Genomic DNA, 20,012 nt, shown 5'->3' with positions numbered 1-20,012 from the left:
TTATTATCAAAATCAAAGTAATCTATCCAAAAAATCCAAAGAAGGAATGCCAAGAAGCAAAAAAAGTCTAATCCTAAAAGGGAAATTCAATATAATTATTTTGTAGTGAATGCATATAGAAAGGCTAATTCCCAAATAAAAGCACTGTATATTGTAAAAATTAATAGACAAACTCTTATACTCGTTGTAGCACTAAAAAGACAATACTTTTTGTTATTTCTAGCAACCATCATACAGAAAAGGTATAGATTACAAGCTTTACTTAAAACTTGTGCTTGTAACTCACCTCGTGCTTCCCAAGACATTCCCTGCAGGAAAAAAATAAAATGAAATGAAAACATTATACATTCTTCAAAAAGAATATTTTTATAGTAAAGATGCTAACTCTACTAGTTTTTTTACTTAAGAACAAAAAAATAAACACATATGGAAATAGTAAGTGATTACAGAAAGGTTGCAGGATACAAAGTTAATACACAAAAGCCAATTGCTTTCCTGTATACCAGCAATGAACAACTAGGATTAGACATCAAAAACACACCATTCATAATTAGCACACAAAAAAATTAAATACTTAGGTATAAATCTAACAAAATAAATACATGATCTATATGAAGAAAATTACAAGACACTGATAAAAGAAATAAAAGATCTAAATACATGGAGAGATATTTCATGTTCATCTATAGAAAGGCAAAATATTATTAAAATGGCACTTCTTACCAACTTGATCTGGATTCAACACAATTCCAATCAAAATCCCAGCAAGTTATTTTGTGGATTATCAACAAATTGATTCTAAGGTCTATATGGAAAGAGTAAAAACCCAGGATGGCCAACACAGTACTGAAGAACAGCAAAGAGAGAGGACAGACACTACCCAAACTCAAGACTTACTATGAGGCTACAGTGATCAAGACAGTATGGTATTGCGGAAAGAATACACAAATCAACTGAACAGAATAGAGCCTAGAAATGGACCCACATAAATGTAGCCAACTGATCTTTGACAAAGGAGAAAGGCAATCAAATACAGAAAGGATAGTCTCTTCAACAAGTGACTGGTGCTGGAACAAAGGGAGATCCATATGGAGAAAAAGATACAACAAACCTTACACCTTTCACAGCAGTTAACTCAAAATGGATCACAGCCCTAAATGTGAAATGCACAAGTATAAAACAAAGGAGAAAATCTAGGTGACCTTGGGTTTGGTAATGACTTTTTAAACACAACATCAAAAGAAAGAAAAATGGTTTAGCTGGACTTCATTAAATCAAAAACATATGCTCTGCCATAAACACTTAAATAAAAAAGGGTTAAATGAAAACACTTAAATGAAAAGACAAAAATCACAGACTGGGGGAAAATATCTGGAAAACACATATCCACTAAAGGACTTATATCCAAAATACAAAAGAATCTTAAAACTCAGCAATAAGAAATCAAACAATCCAATTTTTTTAACGGCCAAGATTTGAACGGAGAACAGACACTTCACCAGAGAAGACATACAAATGGCAAATAAGCATGTGAAAAAATGTTCAGCATCATATGCCATTAGAGAACTGTCAATTAAAACAATGAGATACGACTATACACCTACTGGAATGGCTAAAACCCAAAATCCTGACAACAGCTTATGCTGGCAAAGATGTAGGCAACAGGAATTCTCATTCATTGTTGGTAAGAATGCAAAATGGTACAAGCCACTTTGTTAGACAGCTTGGCAGTGTCTTATAAAAGTAAACGTAGACTTACCATATGATCCAGCAATAGCACTCCTAAATACCTACCAAATGAGCTGAAAACATATGTCCACACAAAAACCTGCACATAATTGTTTTCTTCGTAACTGCCAAAACTTGGAAACAACCAAAATGTCTTTTAATAGGTGAATGGATAAACAAACAGTGATAAATACATAAAACGGAATATTATTCAGCAATAAAAAGAAATGAGTTATCAAGCCATAAAAAGACATGGAGGAAACTTAAATGTGTATTATTAAGTACAATATGCTAAAAAGGTTACATATTGTAGGATTACAACTACAGGACATTTTGGAAAAGACAGTAAAAAGATCGATGGTTTCCAGGGACTTCAGGGGGAAGGAGGTGAGGGATAAATAAAGGTAGCATGTTTTTAGGGCAGTGAAACTATTCTGTATGGTACTGTAATGGTGGATACATGAGATTATACAATTATCAAAACTCATGGACCATATAACTCAAAAAGTAAACCCTAATATAAACTATAGACTTTAGGTAATAATAATGTTATCAGTTCCTCAACTGTAAAAAAAAAAAAAATCTACTCTAAGAAAGAAATTATATTACCTGGATAGTTCATGTGACAAGTAATATTTTTCAACATATACTTCATAATAAGTTTGTTTTACATGCCACTGAAAAATCATTATATCAGAGTTAGAAGGATCACTATACTTTTGTTTTTCTTTTTTAGACTGAGATAAAATTCATATACCATTAAAGTTATACTTTTAAAGACTACAATTCCACAATAATATAAGCTATTAATAATAGAGGAAACTATAGGTGTGTGGCAGGACATAGGGGAACTTTTTGTACTTTCTGTGCAATTTGCCTGGAAACCTAAAAAATCATCTAAAAAAGATAAAGTCTATTTTAAAAAATAAATAAATACTTCATTTCCCTTTCAAGAAACTGGCTTAGAAACTGTATTGTGATTCTGTTCCGGGCCAATGAAATGTGAAAGGAGTTTTACTATGGGGCTTCTGGGAAAGGTTTCCTCACTCTTTAAATAAAAAAAATGATGGTTGAAGGCACAGTTTCCATTGACCCCTTTGGAAATTTCACTAGGTGGATGGGAAGCTTATCAGAAGGCCAAATAGCCTGAGAGCAAAGATGACACACGAAGAATAAAGCAGAAAGACAGAATCTGCTGCTTGATGATGCATCACTGAATTAACCGGATTAACCAACCATGAAGCGGCTCTACCTCCAGTCTAATTGTGCAAGGCATAAACATTACCATGTTGCTTTCTATTTATGGTTCTTGGTACTTGAAGCCAAAGGCACCCTAAATGAAATAACATACATATTACATGTGTTATATGTACATGTTCAGAACTCTCTTACCACAAGGCCAAATTATCATTAAACGTAATGTTATTTTCAAAAACCAGAGGGCAAGGGATAAGAAAACAAGAACATTCTACTCTAAGAAAGAAACTATATTACCTGGATAGTTCACATGACAATAAAAATATATACAATAATAATTTTGGTATATATACATGCCATTGAAAAATCACATCAGAGTTAGAAGGATCTTTATTCATGTTTTTCTCCCTTTTTAAATTGAGATAAAATTTGGATATCATAAAATATATACTTTTGAAGAGTACAATTCAGTGGTGTTTAGTATACTCGTAAGGTTGTGTAACCATCACCACTATTTAATTCTAAAATATTTTCATAATTTCAGAGAGAAATCCTAAAACTATTAGAAGTCACTTCCTCATGGTCTCCTGTCCGCGGCCCCTGGCAACTACTAATCTACTTTCTGTCTCTATGGATTTGCCTACTCTGGACATTTTATATAAGTAGAATCAAATATTATGGGGCCTTTTGTGTCCGGCTTTTTTTTCACTTAGCATGCTGTTTTCAAGGTTCATCCATGTTATAGCATGTATCAGTAATTCATGCATTTTTATAGCTGAATAATATTCCATTGTATGGATATACCACATTTTGTTTATTCATTCACCAGCTGATAGACAACTGAGTTGTTTCCACTTTTTTGGCTATTAATAATAATGCTGCTATGGCCATTCACATACAAGTTTTTATGAACATATATTTTCAATTCTCTTGGGTTTAGATCTAAGAGTAAAGTTGCTGGGTCATATGGCAACTCCACATTTATAGTCTCCTGAGAAACTACCAAGTGTTTTCCAAAGTAGCTATATCATGTTACATTTCCAATAGCAATGTACAATGGCTCCAACTTCTCTATACCTTCACCAACACTTATATGTCTTTTTTTATTTTAGCCTCCCTAGTGGGTGTAAAATGGTATCTCTCAGTGGTTTGGAGTTACATTTCCTAATCCATGATATTGAGTATCTTTTCACATGTGTTTACTGGCCGTTTGTAGATTTCTTCTGGAGACGTCTATTCAAAGGCTTTGCCTATTTTTAAATTGGATATTTGTCTTTTTGTTTCTCAGTCTTAGAATTCTTTAATATTCTAGATAATATACTCCTATATAAGATATACAATTTACAAACAATTTCTACCATTCTGTGGGTTATCTTCAGTTTTTTGATCGTGTCCTTAAAACACAATTTCCTGATAATGTTCTCTGACTTCACTTTCATAAAGTCCAATTAATCTATTTTTTACCTCGTCGCTTATGCTTTAGGTGTCATATCCAATAAACCAATGCCTAATCTAAGGACACAAAGATTTACACCTGTGCTTTCTTCTAAAAGTTAAATAGTTTAAGTTCTTACTTTTTGGCCCCTGACCCATTTTGAGTTACTATTTATATATAGGCTGTGAGGCAGGGGACTGATTTCATTTTTTACCATGTGAATATCCAGTTGTCCCAGTACCATTTGTTGGAAAAAAAACATTGTTTCCCCCACTAAATTGTTCTGACACTCCTGTCCAAAAAATCAATTGACCATAAATGTATAGATTTATTCCTGGACTGTCAGTTTTATTCCCTTGATCCATATGTTTATCTGTATGCCAGTACCACCCAGTCTTTGGTCTTCTTTCTCTCAATAATGTTTTGTAGTTCTCAGTATACAAAAATAGATTTCTTTCATTAAATTTGTTAAACAAAATGTTTGTTCTTTTTAATGCTATTGGAAGTGGGACTGTTTCCTTAATTTTCAGATTGCTCACTGTTAGTATACAGAAATAAAATTGACTTTTATATATTCATCATATTTCCTATAATCTTACTGAACTCATTTAATATCTCTAATAACTTTTGTGAAGATTCCTTAGGATTTTCTATACACAAGATCATGTCATCTGAAAATACAAATAGTTCTACTTCTTTATCCCCAGTGTGAATACTTTTTACTCCATTTTCTAGTCTAACTTTTCAGGCTAGCACTTCCAAAACAATGTTGAACAAAAGCGGCAAGAGCAGATACCCTAGTCTTGTTCCTGATCTTAAGGGGGAAAGCTTTAAATCTTCCACCATTAAGTTTGTTACCTGTAGGTTTTTCACAGATGCCCTTTACCAGGTTGAGGAAGTTCTCTTTTAATTCAAATTTGTTGAGTGTTTTTATCAAGTATGTCAGATTGTGTCAAATGTTTTTCTGCATCTATCAACTTTCCTTTATTCTATTGATAAAGTATTACACTGATTGATTTGAATCAATGATTGACTGATGAATGAATGATTGATGTTGATTCAACCTTGTATTTCTGGGATATATCCCACTTGGTTGGTGTATAATTCTTCTGTTGCTCGATTCAGTTTGCCAGTGTTTGGCTGAGAATTTTTACATCTATATTCAAAAGGGATATTGGTCTATAGTTTTCTTGTGATATTTTTCTCTTGTTTTAGTATCAGGGACATACTAGCGTCACTGAATGAGTTACGAGGTGTCCCTCCTTAGTGAAGCACTGGTGTTAATTCTTTAAATGTCTGGTAGAATTCAACAGTGACATCACCAGTCCTGAGCATTTCTTTGTAGTAAGCTTTCGGTTACTAATTCAGTCTCTTTACTACACTTTGAACTATGTCAAAAGATTTTTTTAAAAAGCTAAAATTCTACTACTTACATAGGAATAGGAACTTGACATGGAGGACAAGGCAATGCAGTCTGAATAAATGCTGGTTCAGAAGGCTGTTCCCAAGGGCCCGTAGGTTGGTGCTACAAGTAAAATACATGACAATTTTAAGTTAGAGGGATTAAATTGTACAGCCATTATAAGAATCTATGAAAATTGTTCCAGAAATCCTCTGCTTAAGCAGGTTAAAATTTTTTCAAGTAAGCAACAAATCGTGCTTACTGAAATATTTTATTCCATCCTTATTCTATCACATTGTTCCCCTTCAACATTCTTATATTAAAAATTGAGGCAGACTCTAGTTTTTAAATGACAGAACAAAGACAATATAGCCTCTTTCACTTCTCATAAGCCAAAAGAGTAAGAAACAGAATTGTAAAATCCAAATTCCATCAATAGAATGTAATCTCCATTATTTTGTTCATTGTTGTCTCCCCAGCACCTAGAACAATGCTTAACACATAGTAAGGACTCAATAAATATTCACTGAATGAATCTTTGAGGAAACCAGGAGATATCTATAACCCTAAACCACCACATATGAAGGAAGACTGACAAATTCATCTGTACAATGTAACATGACTATCACACTGTACTTGCAAACATTTCTTTACTGGTTTCTCTCCTTTTCTATATTAAGAGCTTCTTAAGACAAAAGACCAAGTCTTATTTACCTTGTACCCCAGCTCCTACCAGTGTTTAATACCCAATAGGTACTTAATCATTGCTTGTTGAACGACTAAGTAAAATTACAAAAATATGACCCACAGTAATGCACTATCTCTCAATAATATTGCTCCCTTACCCTGCCAGTTTGCTTTATTAATGCTTGATCATGACATGGAACAGGACACAAGTGACCGCATTTCTCCAAAACCTTTTGGCAAGGTTGATGACATGGAGGACAAGAGCCAAAGTGACAGCGATGTTTTTCTTGACTTGTATGATGGCAAGTTGGTGGTCGACTAAATCATAAAGTACAATTTTTTAAATTACTTCCAGTCATTGAACAATTATATCTAAAAATGCAATTATCTAATTATATATCTTCTGATTCCATACAGAATGAGCATATTGTGAATATTAATATTTTAGAACATTAAAGCAAAATTGAAAATATTAACAGTATTAAAAAATCAGTATGAATTTAAATCTGTAGGACACCAGATGTAAGTCTGTGCGGAGTTTCGTACTAACCTGCACTGCTCTTTGCACTTGGGGGGTCTTGTGGTACGTTCTCGGCCACAGGGTACTGTCACCTTTGTATGACCACAATTGCACTTCACATCTACGGTTTCTGGGCAAGGATAACAACTACCTGAAAAAAAGGTCTGAAACTTAAAGAGAAATTTCCTTAACTATTCAAATTCCCATCAGTAAGAGAATCAGTAAGTTTAGTACGTTCGGATACTCTCCTATGAGAATAAAGAAACTATATGAATGAATCTCACACACATAACACTGAGCAAAAGAAATCAAACACGGAGAGTATACAGCATATGATTCTATTCACATAAAACAAACAAGAAAAACAAATCTATGTTGTTCAAAATCAGGATATGATTACAAAGGACACAAAAAGTTTAGGAAATGCTGCTAACGTTCTGTTTAATGATCTGAGTTCTGGTTACATGGCTATGATCAGTTTATAAAAAGTCATCAAGCTGTACACTTATGATCTGTATACTTTTCTACACCTACACTGGTCCTTCAATAAAAAGTTTTAGAATTGTCTTTAAAATTTGCTAAAAGTTCTGTTCTAAATAACAAATTTAACACATTATTCATTCAAAACTACACAAGCAAAATGGAGCTAACTCTTCGGAAAATTTAACGTTAACAATAATCTTTTTGGCTTAGTTTCATACATACATCTATTCAAGTATATTATTTTCAGATAAATTCTCCACTAAGAGTGAATTCTCATCAGGTTAACAACAGTACAAACAATTTTTGCATTACCTGTGCTTTGTGAAAGTCTAAATTCTAAAATCGTATTTTAGGCTACAATTCCAAATATTTCTCTTTTAAACATTTCAAAAGAAAAAGTTTTTAGGGTTTCAGCTTTTGATTTTCTTTTGTTGTGGGTTGGTAGAAATACACAAAAACAAACTGAAAGAAATGTTTCTAAACAGGCTATAAAGTTCTCTCCAAAGCTTTAACATCATCTTTAAAGGCTTTCTTCCCACTCTTGTTTTCCCAGTAAGGCACCCCATTATAAATGAAATAAGAAGAAGGGAATAAAGAGTCTTTAGCTAAGAAGTAGGTATCACAAGAGAATGCTGCCTACGTATCAGGACCAAGCAGGCAAAACACTGAGTAGCAGTTAACCTGATAAGAAATAGATTAATGATGAAAAATCATCCCATTAAAGCCTCGAGAAGTTCAAAATGGTTCCTTAAAACAAACAAAAGTTAAGAATTTTGATTCAAATAATGATCATAGAAAAAGAAAGAGTAAAAAGCACCATAGAGAAAACACACACACATATTGTATAAATTACCAAATTTATACTTTAGTGTTTTGATTAAGTATAATCCAGTGAAGTATTATCTTGATGGTAGTGTGAGCCAAGTTACCCTGACTCACGTGATCAAATTTTATTTTGATCTTTCCAAAAGAAGAATGACTGGATGTCACATTTTTTGAAAGCTAATAGCGACATTTTATGTCTGTTCTTACTCAGCACATTATATCAATTTCCACGCTTAACAATGATAATTTTCATACCTCTTCAGCAATTCAAAGACAAATTTATCAAACATAACCTTTCTGCCACCCTAAACTACAGCATCACTTTTCCTTTTTTTAAATTAAATCTTGAGAACAAAAAGGGATAATTTCTCTGAACAGTCTTCCTACTGAAACCATGACAGATACCTGTACAACATGATGGATAAATTAAAATAATTTCACTGATAATACATACTTTTTAAATGAAAAGGAAGCATACAGAACGTAACTACAGTGACCAGTGGGTCATCGGTCCAGTAATTTTAGAACCATAAACATAGATGGCCTTAAAAGATCTATAAATCAAACTTCATATATTCACAGTGCAAACACGTAGCATCTTCTCCTGATGAGTTAACAGTTTAAATTATGAAGGTGCCTAGTATGATGGAAAATGATATAAAATAATGATTTTAGATATCTCGTGTAACTGAGTATTAAACAAACGGTGAGAGTTGCACAACGATATCTTCACACATTTTCCGTAAGTTTTGTCAGAGGCTAATAAGCTGCTTTTTAAAAAAATAAACATTCTGCCAAAAAATAAATAAATAATTGAAACTGGAGCTGATCAAACCTCTAGTCCTACTAACAATTTATAAGAAATACGGAGAAAAATGTCAACTAATATCACAGAGGTGCAATCTGCAAAATTCAGACTCTGTGAAATTAAATAAAGCAACCAAGTGACAAAGGAAAAGAAAAAAGACGGAAAATTATAGAAAAAGAGGTAAATATTAGGTTAATAGACTTTAGAGACATCAACCAATTACAACGTCAATCTCACTAGGTTTTTGAGTCATACAAACTGAAGTAAAAGATGAAGGTATTCATGAGACAACAAGGTGACACCAGATATTTGCTGATATTAAGAAATAGATGAACTATTTTCAGGTTAAGAATCCATCTTTTAGAGATGCATAATGAAGTATTTACAGGATTTGGCTCAAAATTACACAAGGGGGGATATGCTTTCAACATTTCTCCACCAAGTATGATACTTGCTCTAGCCTTTCTGCAGATAATCTGCATCAGGCTAAGGATGCTCTCTTGTATTTCTAGTTAGGTTTTCATCATATGTGGATGTTGAATTTTATCAACTGTTTTTGAGACACTTACTAAAATGATCTTATTTCTCCTTTAATCTGTTAATCTGATAAAAACATGTTATTACATTTACTAATCTTAAACCAACCATACATTATTGCAATAAACCCAACTTGGTTATGATAGATTAAGGTTTTGGATAGGTAATACTATAGTACCAGATAGCTGGATTTGAGTGGCTAAAACTTGAATATTTTACAAACATATTCATGAGTTAGACTGGACTATAATTTTCTCTTCCTTTCCTTGTAAGATGATAAGCTAGGGCACATTCCTTTTTTACATATACTATCAAATATTTTATAAAGAGACTGAACTTTTATATATATATATACCTTAAATGTTCATTTGTTAAAAATCATGTGTAATAATGGAAAAGAATCTGAAAAGAAAAAATATATATATTATGTATGTACTCATATAATTGAATAACTTTGCTGTACAACTGAAACTAATATTGTAAATCAACTACACTTCAATAAAATTTTTTTTTAAACTCATGTGTAAAAATCAACTATGCCTGGTGTTTTCCTGCTAAGAAAATTCTAAACTTCTGATCCAGTTTCTTTCATGGTCATATAAGTAGTCTGCTTTTCTACTTAAAGTGAAGCTCATATTATAACAGTGGTCTAACAGGCCCTACACATATTCTCCTTTCCCCAGCAATCCGGCATCCCACCATCTCTTTGAACTCATCTCCCACCATGTGTCCCCTGGAGCAACTACTTCAGTCCTCCTTCAGGTGTTCCCGCCTCAAAGCCTCTGTGATCACAGTACCCCAACTCCATTTCCACAGGGCTTGATCCCCTACTTCTCTCAGGATTCCCTTCACATGTCATCATTTCAGTGTCCTCCTCTGACCACACTGTTTAGAACAGTACATACCACCCCGACTATCACAATTTTAACTTTACTCTAATTTTCTTTCTATACTTGTCCCTGATATTCTATACTAATTTGTTATTCATTTTATTCTAACTGAGGTGGAATAAAAAAGTAAGTTCCACAAAAGCAAGTACTTCATCAAAATTATTCTCTCAAAAAAAAAAAATTATTCTCCATGTAATCCCAATGCCGGTACTTGGGAGACACCCCAAAATACTTATTGAATGAATTAATGACTAACTTCAGACTGTTCACAAAATTCAAATTTAATGGGTCAATGATGTAAATTAACTATAAAAGGGAATAAAATCCTTTTTGTGATGATGCAAACTGAAAAACTAGTTCTAAACTTTGCAACCTAAAGACACTGAGAGATCAGAGAATATCCACAGGGAAATGTCTATGGGGTTAATAGAATTTGCCACTTTTACTCATGGGGAGGCAATATGGTGTAATATTATTGAAGTGTAGGTTCACATCCTGACTTTGCAACTAGTTCTATGACTCTGGACCAACAGCCTCTGTACCTGCTTCCTCATTATAGAAAACAACAGCAATATCACATACATTATAAGATTTCTGAGAGGATTAAGACGTTACAGGAGATAATCCAGCATCCACCTATTCCTAAAAGGCAACAAAAAACAGTACAGGAATTTATCTCAAGTCATAAAGCTACTAAACTAAGCCCAGACTTGAGTCAGGACCTCCTAACTTAAGTCCATGCTCTCTCCACTACATTCTACTACATTTCATATCAGCATACTCCAAAAGAGTAAAGTTAACTCAGTTTTCAATGTCTAATGACTTATCCACCCCTTTCAGGTGGTATACAAGGTCTCATATGCATGGATTAAAATTTTCCAGAAGCTATGTAACATGTGATATCACAACAGATTGAACACAGAAGCGGATACGTGAATCTAGCTATCTTCTATTAAACTAGACATTAAAGACATTTGCAAAAATATAGAACAATACTATTCTAAATTTTTTCCAGAAAATAGTTATTTTTCATAGAAAATGTTACTGTATTAAGATGTAATGGGTTATTCCTAATTTTAAATAAAATAATAAATGTTACTACATTTTATTTTAATTCAAATACAATAAATGTCAGTAGGTAAAACCCACATTAACAAAAGGTCTTTTGGTCTGAAAAGACTGTAAAGGGGTCTTGAGAACAAAAATTTTGAGAACCACTGGTTAGAATATATCCAATCCCTTATAAGGCTTAATTTCATATAAATGTCTAAAATTCAAAATAATACTGACAAACCTAAGAATATATTAATTAATTTAAAAACTTCATGAGGAAAGTCACGAAGAAGTAAGGAAACAACATGGTGTTACAGAAAGAACAAAAAGCCTACATTCAGAAGGCCTGGGTTCAAATCTTGGCTATATTGCTTTACTAAATATTTCCCTAGGTAAGTCACATCCTCTTTAGCTTAAATTTTCTTGTCCATAAAAGAAGAGCATTGGTGACTGCCCTAACTTCTCAAGATTTTTAAGAGTAAGATAATAAATGTGAAAGCTCTCTGTCAACTATAAAGCACTATGTAAATATAAACATAAAATTACAGCTATGTTAAATTTTACCTCTATGGCAGACAGATGGACACTTATGGTTTCTACATCCTAAAGTCCGTCCACAGTTTTGATCACAAGGTGGACAGTTTCCAGGGCAACACTAAAGGGAAAGCAATATATAAAGAACAGGTAATTTGAAAATCATACATAATATGAATGTCATTACTACTTATTCACAGAACTTAGGGAAGTCAAAAGATAGTTCTTTTCACTGTAAGAACAGAAGTATTCAAGAGTATCAACATTCTTGTGCAGAATACATTGTACTAAGACCTTGTAAGTTTATAAAGACAATGACCTTATTTAGTGAAATCAAGCTAAATTTTCTTGCCCTTTAGTTAATTATTCAATGACTTAAAACAGTCCCATAAGATAGTTTCTCTTCTATTTATCTACACAGAGATTGACATCAACCACAGGAATGTATCTGGTCAAATCATATCGCCAATTCAGGCAAAGAATTAATCTGGCTATTTTTAAAATTTAATTAAAATAAAACCAGTTCAATGTATAGATTAGTTTGGCAGTTATTTTCAAACCATAGAATGAGACACTAAAGGAGAGAAGCAGAGGTAGGCTAATGGCTTCTAGCTTTATTTCATTACTTCCCTGATTTCCAATCTGTGACAAATACAGCTGTCTATGACCTACCCCAATTTCCATTCACAAACATAAGGCAACTACTTAAAAGTCCATCTTGCCATTCTAACCTCTCATATATCCAAACCTTGCAAAAAAAATACAGACTACAATTGTCTTAAGGAAACTTAGGATTATTACCTACTTAAGGACAAGTTTCAGTATATAAAAATAGCTCAAAACAAAATACATATTGTTGAAAAGCAATTAAAAGTCAAAATACTTCATTCAATTAGGCAAATATTTCTCGCTAAGTAATACCACGTGCCTATCTATCACCTTCCCAGTGGCAGTGGGGAAAAGACGATTATATGGTCCATGATGTGAGTAAGCCTTTAGAAGTTTCTCTCACTATGATGAGTAATAATGACCAGATTTACTCTCCTGCCTTAAACAACTGGAAAATCAGACAAAATACATGAAACAACAGTTTTTCAGACATTAGACAATTGGGCAGCACAGGACAAAAACCCCTATGAGAAGAGAAACAAACAAGGTGAGTCCTATGATAACACAAACTTAGACCTGGAGGATTCCAGGCTGCAGCTCAGGGTGAAAGATCACAAGGAGAGTCCAGTGGTCTCACCAAGATGAGCAGACAAAATTCATAGTTCAGAGAAGTCAGTGTGGAGAGAATTTGTGGAGAAGTGTAGCATAAAATATAAAGTTCACAAAGTCTGGGAACCAATCAAAAGTCACCCAGCACACAAAGAAGCAGGAAAACATAATCCAAAAGGAAAAGAAAAGTCAATCAACAAGAATAGAGCCAAAATGACAGATGACAGAATTAGAAGACAAGGACATTAAAAAGGCATTAGAAGTACAGCCCAGATGTACACTCAAGAAAGAGGAAAGCACGAGCATACAAAGAACAGATATGGAAGACATAAAAAAAGATACAACTCCAAGTCTCAGAGATGAAAAAATATCGTCTGAGATGAAAAAGCACATGATGGGATAAACAATGGGACTAAACAATGAAGACGAAAATTAGTAAACTTGAAGACAAAGTTATACACACCAACGTAAAATATGGAAATTAAATAATAAACAGAGTATCAGTGACCTTTGGGACTTCAAGTAGCATGACATACACGTCATGGGAGTCTCAGAAGGCAATGGGTGGGAGGAAATATCTGAAGAAATAAAGATCGAAAATTTCACAAATTTGTTGAAAATTATAAATAGACCTAAGAAGCTCAACAAAAACTGAGCTAAGAAACATGAAGAAAACTATACAAAGGAACAGCACACACGAACTGCTGAAGACTAACGATAAAAGAGAAAAATCTTTAAAAATAGCCAAAGAAAAAAGACATATTACATACAAAAGAACAAGGATAGCAAAGATAATGGAGCAACATGTTTAACGTATGGGGGAAATATTCTAGCAAACTAAAATTCTACAGTAAGAATATTTTTCACAAACAAAAGCTAAAGATTATTTATAAATGTTGGAAGAATTTATGAGCAGCACTACAAGAAATGTTAAAGGAAGTCCTTCAGACAAAAGAAAATTAAACCAGATAAAAACCTGAACCTAAACAAAATGATGAAAAGCACCAAAAATTATTAATTTGATGATAAATATAAAAGACTACTACTTCTTATTTTTTCAAACTCTTTAAAAAATACTTGACTGTTTAAAGCAAAAAAAAAATAATGTAAGGTTTATAAAATATATGGGTATAAAATTGTCTGAGAATTGAATAAAGGAGTTAAAATGGAATCATTGAAAAATAACACTCAATCAAATAAAAGACACAAAAGAGGGAAAAAGAACAAAGAAAAGATGGGAAAATAGAAAATAAACAGCAAAATGATAGATTTAAATCCAACCATTTTATTAAGGATCACAATAAATGTAAATGACCTACACCTGAATTAAATGACAAAGATTGAATAAAACAATTATCTAAATGCTGTCTATAAGAAATCTATTTTAAATATAAAGATATAAGTAAGTTAAAAGTAAAAGAATGGAAAAGACATACCATATTAACATTAAGCAAAACAAAGTTGAAATCACTATATCTAATAGATTTAAGACCAAGGAATCTCACCAAGGAGATAGAGGGATAATTCATAAAAAAGGGACTCAAAAAAACCTGCAAATCTACAGACTCAATAATATATTCCAGCTGGCCTCATACTGAACCAAATTTCTGTAAATAAGATTTGAAAACAGAAGTTAAGCCTCCACCATACCAAACGAACTATCACTAACACTGCTATGATATTTTATAGTCAGGGAACAAAAACAGCCCAAGAACCAAGTCAAAAGAATTATGCACAAGACAAACAGACACCCTTGTTATTTAAAAACCTTGGTAAGATTTCCTACAAATACAAACAATAATCTAGAATATTTATTAATATTTCATATGGAAAGCAAAGAATATGCCTGAATATTTGAGGAACAAGTCAAGATGGCATTTATCACAGGCCCAAAAAAGGAAAATTCAAGAGAATTTTAAAATCAGTTTTCCAAGCTTATTACCTTTCTCCTACACTGATGCTTCTGACAGTCACGCATCTTAACACACTTAGTTTCACACAGGTAAGATTTATGACATGGCATTCGCTTTGTATGCTTTCCACAGCGACAATGCTTTTCCACTTCCTGGAAGAATCAAATAATGCTATTAAAATTGACGTTTGTTGACATGATTTTTTTTTCCACATTGCAGTCTCTATAATTACAAAAAATGAAAGAGAAAAGTTTTAAGAGTCTTTTGTATGAAAGACTTTAAAAAAAAATAAAGCTGAATTTCCTAAGACATTTATTTGTATTACTTTATTCCAAAAAGACTTCATGGAATTTCCATTATTAAATTTAGTAAGAATTTGAAATTAAATAGTAAAATAATATCATACATTAAAATCCTTTACATCTAGTTACACCAAAACAACTGCACATCTAATTTCAGTAAAACAAGAAAACTGGATTACCCAGCAGTATTTCAAAACCAAAATGGCATCTAGGCTTTTTTTTTCCCATCATCACTAGGCCTAATTCATCACTGCTCTGAATGTCTTCTGGGAACAAACAACTCCTCACCAGACTGAAAATGACAACATTCAAACTTTCATCAGGCAAAACAAGAAAAGGTAATTTCAGATTTAATTACTGGCATACTCTCCTGTTTCTTCATCATAAATATTAGGTCATGACATAGATGTTTATGAAAACAATTACAGAACAATCCCATTTGACATATTATGACAGACAGACAGCTCTTAAGAGTAATTATTGCAGGAGATTACTAACTTGTCTGCATGTTTCACAAGGACCTCGGTGACAACGCTGTGAACATCTATGGATTCCACATTCAAGTACTTTGTCACAACTATCTCCACAAGTTGGTACATCTTCTGTACAAGGCAAAGAAAACTCTAAAAGCAGACAGAAAGTCAGTATTAATGATAACATTCATTATTATAAAGTCTTAACAATGTGCCATGTTCTTTTGACTTTCCAAAGAATGACAGCTCTTTCAGACTATGAATTTTTGCGTCTACATAATTATCGGTAAAAGTTAACTTTGATGAAAATAATCTCTAATATTTTTCAAGTTTGTATTTTTAAAAAGAAATCCACACATGACAAGTTATCAGACTCCAGGAGCACATTTTTATGAGCTAATGACTTCAAAATTACTTTTCTAAAGAAATAAGACCATGTAAATCACTACAAAAATTTCTATAATATATAGAACAATAAAAAAAAATTTGCTCTATGCTCACACAGGCACCTTTCATCTGTGTGGCCTGCTGCTGTCTGTGGTAGCATACCCCTAATAACCTTTTCCTTCCAAAATAAAAAAATTTGCTCTAAACAACATTATAGGTTAAAAAAAAAAGATCTAGATTTTAAAACACTATGAAACTGAGCTTTAACATAAACATATTATGAAAAATATTGATGATAATCTTGTAATTGTGCTGGTACTGGTGCAGAGTCAGGACAGTGAACTCCAAATGCAACCCTTTATCTTAAAGTAGCCAAAATTAAATTCACCTATAATCTAATACACAATAATGACAATAGCTTATGATAATGAGGTTTCCTGCATGTGCTGGGCACTATACTAAATACTTCATGTCCATTTTATCATTTAATTCTCGCAATTATCTTATAAAGAAAGTACTATTATTGTCCCCATTTAACTTGAGAAAACTGCAGTTCATGAAGGTGGGATCTGAATCCAAATATGCCCAACTCCAGAATCTGAGTTCTTAATCCACTATGCTATATTGTCCTCTCATCCAAATATACAGAAATCTATCAAATTTATATTATTGTTGAAACTACATTATGAACTACCAGAGAAACCTAATTAGGAAAATACTCTAATTAGCATAAAACCATTAAAGGTTAAAAAAAAGTCTTACTTGACTTCTGACATGGACAGAACCTTTTCCCAGATCGAGGACACTCTCCACAAGCACCTACATGGCAAATCTGCTCACACGTATGATTACCACATGGCAGTGTTTTCCCACAAACCTAAAATAAAATGCAATAAGCACTGATTAAATACTTAAAAATTAACAAAAAACTCTGTACATGACATAATCATTTCTCAGTCACCAATAAGCACTTCTTTATGTTCCTCATATTATTAAGCTTTATAGCTTACAGAGGCATAATATATATATATACATAAGCATAAACAGACATACACACATATGTACACACACACATTTCTTATGTACCAGAGTATATTATAAAAATATAATAAAGGAAAAAAGAACATACAGTTTCATATGGCCGTTCACCAAAGATTTCCGAAAGGTACTAAAATCATGCCAATTCCAAAACAAACAATCTAAAGAAGCAATCTTACTTCCTCAATTGGATTAACTCAAGAAGAGGAAAAAGAGAGGGAGGGAGTGGGGACAGCTAGCAAGAAAGAGAGTACATATGTACTGAATCTGAAATTCAACAAATAGCTGTCAATTTAAAATAAAATTTCCCCTGGTAATTAAAACAATATTAAATTTTAAAAGTTCCCAAAAACATGAATAAAATTCCCCTGGGTTGCTATTCTTCCTCTCCTTTTATTCGACTAAACCTGATTAGCATTTCTAATTGCTCATTATGCTTTCTGTATACTTCAGTACACATCCCTCAAAATGCACACGCACTTACTTGATCACAGTGCCACAGTGGACTTGCACAGCTTCTTTCAGCCATTTGTTTACCACAGACACACTTTTGTCTACTAACTCTTGGACAGGGTGGACAACTTCCTAAAATCAAAATGATGAATTAGAACAGAGCATTATAAGAACAATAGAGACTGCTTTCATTTTTGCTTAAGGTCAGAACACCTAACAGGTATGACCTTCTACCTGCATGACAAGGATTTTCACATTTATGTTGTCCACAAAGTAACTTCTGCCCACATGGCAGCTGACAGGACCATTCCTTAGCACTGCACCGACGAGGGATAGGTTTTGCTTTCCTACAGAAACAGGTAGTTGTGACCATCTTTGGACAAGGAGGGCAGGGACCTAGAATCCAATGAAAGTTAAAAAAAAAAAATCAGAAGCCAAAAGTTAAAATTTTCAGTTCCTACACCTATCGGCATTTTCTAAAGCTTTCCTTACGGATACTTTCAAAGACAATCCCTTCCAATACTTTCTTACGTAAATTTAAGTTGAGTTCAACTTTCCCAATTTTTTTTGCTTTAACATAAGAAGAAATAAGCACCCACAAACAATTAGAAATATTACATATAACTCACCTGGATGGCAGAGGAGTAAACACTTATGGCCACAAGGAGGTTTAAAATCTCTCTCGCACACTTGGCCGCATGAATGAGGCACGAGCCATGGATCTAAAGGTGGATCTTCCACTTTCCCGCAATAGCAATAATACCTACTAGGTGTGTCAGATCGTTTGTATTCAAACCTGCATTTCGGACTAGAGAAGAATGAAATTAGTGAAGTTAATCTCACTTTTAAAAGTGGCGTGAGACACGAATATAAATATACTTCATTAATAATAGAGTATACACAATCACTTTTATCTTAATGTAACCTCTGCTCCATCTTTGTATTAGTAAGAAACAAGATTTTACTAAAATCAACTTCAACTATCTCAAACAGCTCTGCCAGGTAATTTCCTGAGATGATGAAGGTGTTCTATACCTGCCATGTCCATTAGTAGCCGTTAACCACATACGGCGAATGAGCACTTCAAACGTGGTTAATACATACAACTCAGGAAGAAATGATTCTCTATTTCATAATTTTTAAACATTCAGATAACCACATATGGCCAGTTGCTACTGTATTACATAATACATATCTAGAATACAGCTACAAAAAGAAAGCAATACTAGCTTTCTACTAACCACCTGAACTTTATATTCTTTCCTATTTTATAAAGCTCAATGTTTTAAAAGTTTGGCTGGCCAGTCTACAAATGAGCAAAATATATTAGCAATAGCAAACCAAAGAAAGAAATCAGGTTATGGGTAGGTAACACAGCAGCAAGAAACATGACTCAAGATCTAGAATTTATGTTAAATAATAACTTAATTAAAAATTACTATTACAAAAAAATTTAGAATTAAGGGGAAAAATATTTGAACATAAACAAAGAATCTCATATATCTCAACAACTAATACAAAATGGATATATTTCAAATGTGCCTAAGTTAAAAAAAAGTTCAAATACTGTTTCATATTCTCTGCTAAAACAGAAAGATTTTTATCTAGCAAGATTAAAATGAAGAAATTTTGTTCCTAGAAGTGTTAAACTTCAGTTCTATTAAATTTGTTTGTAGGTCATAAATCACTTCATTCTCAAAAGAAGTGCTAACCCTACTATCCTCCAGACAAATGAGTTGTTAGTATACTACACTAGAAGAACAACTTCACATCATCATTTAAATTTCTTTTGTATCATATACAATATACTTTCATTTTCCTGAGAACATGTTCTGTTTCTAAATAAATGCCACATTAATACTCAGAGTAACCAAAAGATATCTGTTCTTGTAATTTAAAATCAAAAACAAAACACCATGTCTCATCTGGAATTAAAAAATGGAATTTTGTTGGAAGAATTAAAATTTCCTTTACTAAAAGAAAATTACTAAACTTAGATACAAGTGGCTTAAAAGCAACTCACTACACCTTAAAGCTGTCCATCAATATTGAGACTGAACTGTTCCAAGAGACTGGAGAGGGCAACAGGTAGAAATCCATGAGTTTTATTTAAAATAACAGCATGCTAA

At 32.8% G+C, this 20,012-nt stretch overlaps 1 protein-coding gene across 3 annotated transcripts in view; it reads right to left on the bottom strand.

The window, feature by feature from the left end:
- Positions 1-20,012, bottom strand: part of NFXL1 (nuclear transcription factor, X-box binding like 1) — a 48,416-nt gene that overhangs the window by 17,492 nt on the left and 10,912 nt on the right. For all 3 annotated transcript variants that reach the window (XM_006198106.4, XM_031687602.2, XM_031687616.2), the window contains exons 6-16: positions 18,513-18,691; positions 18,118-18,279; positions 17,915-18,015; positions 17,155-17,269; positions 16,031-16,155; positions 15,260-15,382; positions 12,130-12,220; positions 7,000-7,120; positions 6,608-6,767; positions 5,794-5,885; positions 287-308 (exon numbers count right to left, since the gene is read on the bottom strand). In XM_006198106.4, coding sequence (XP_006198168.2) covers positions 287-308; positions 5,794-5,885; positions 6,608-6,767; positions 7,000-7,120; positions 12,130-12,220; positions 15,260-15,382; positions 16,031-16,155; positions 17,155-17,269; positions 17,915-18,015; positions 18,118-18,279; positions 18,513-18,691 — 1,291 coding nt within the window. The remainder of the gene's footprint in view (positions 1-286; positions 309-5,793; positions 5,886-6,607; positions 6,768-6,999; positions 7,121-12,129; positions 12,221-15,259; positions 15,383-16,030; positions 16,156-17,154; positions 17,270-17,914; positions 18,016-18,117; positions 18,280-18,512; positions 18,692-20,012) is intronic.

The sequence above is a fragment of the Vicugna pacos genome, chromosome 2 (genome assembly GCF_048564905.1).
Source record: "Vicugna pacos chromosome 2, VicPac4, whole genome shotgun sequence".
In the NCBI taxonomy this organism is placed as follows: domain Eukaryota; kingdom Metazoa; phylum Chordata; class Mammalia; order Artiodactyla; family Camelidae; genus Vicugna; species Vicugna pacos.
The sequence above is the reverse complement of the archived record's forward strand: the minus strand, read 5'-3'. Positions and strand labels throughout refer to the sequence as shown.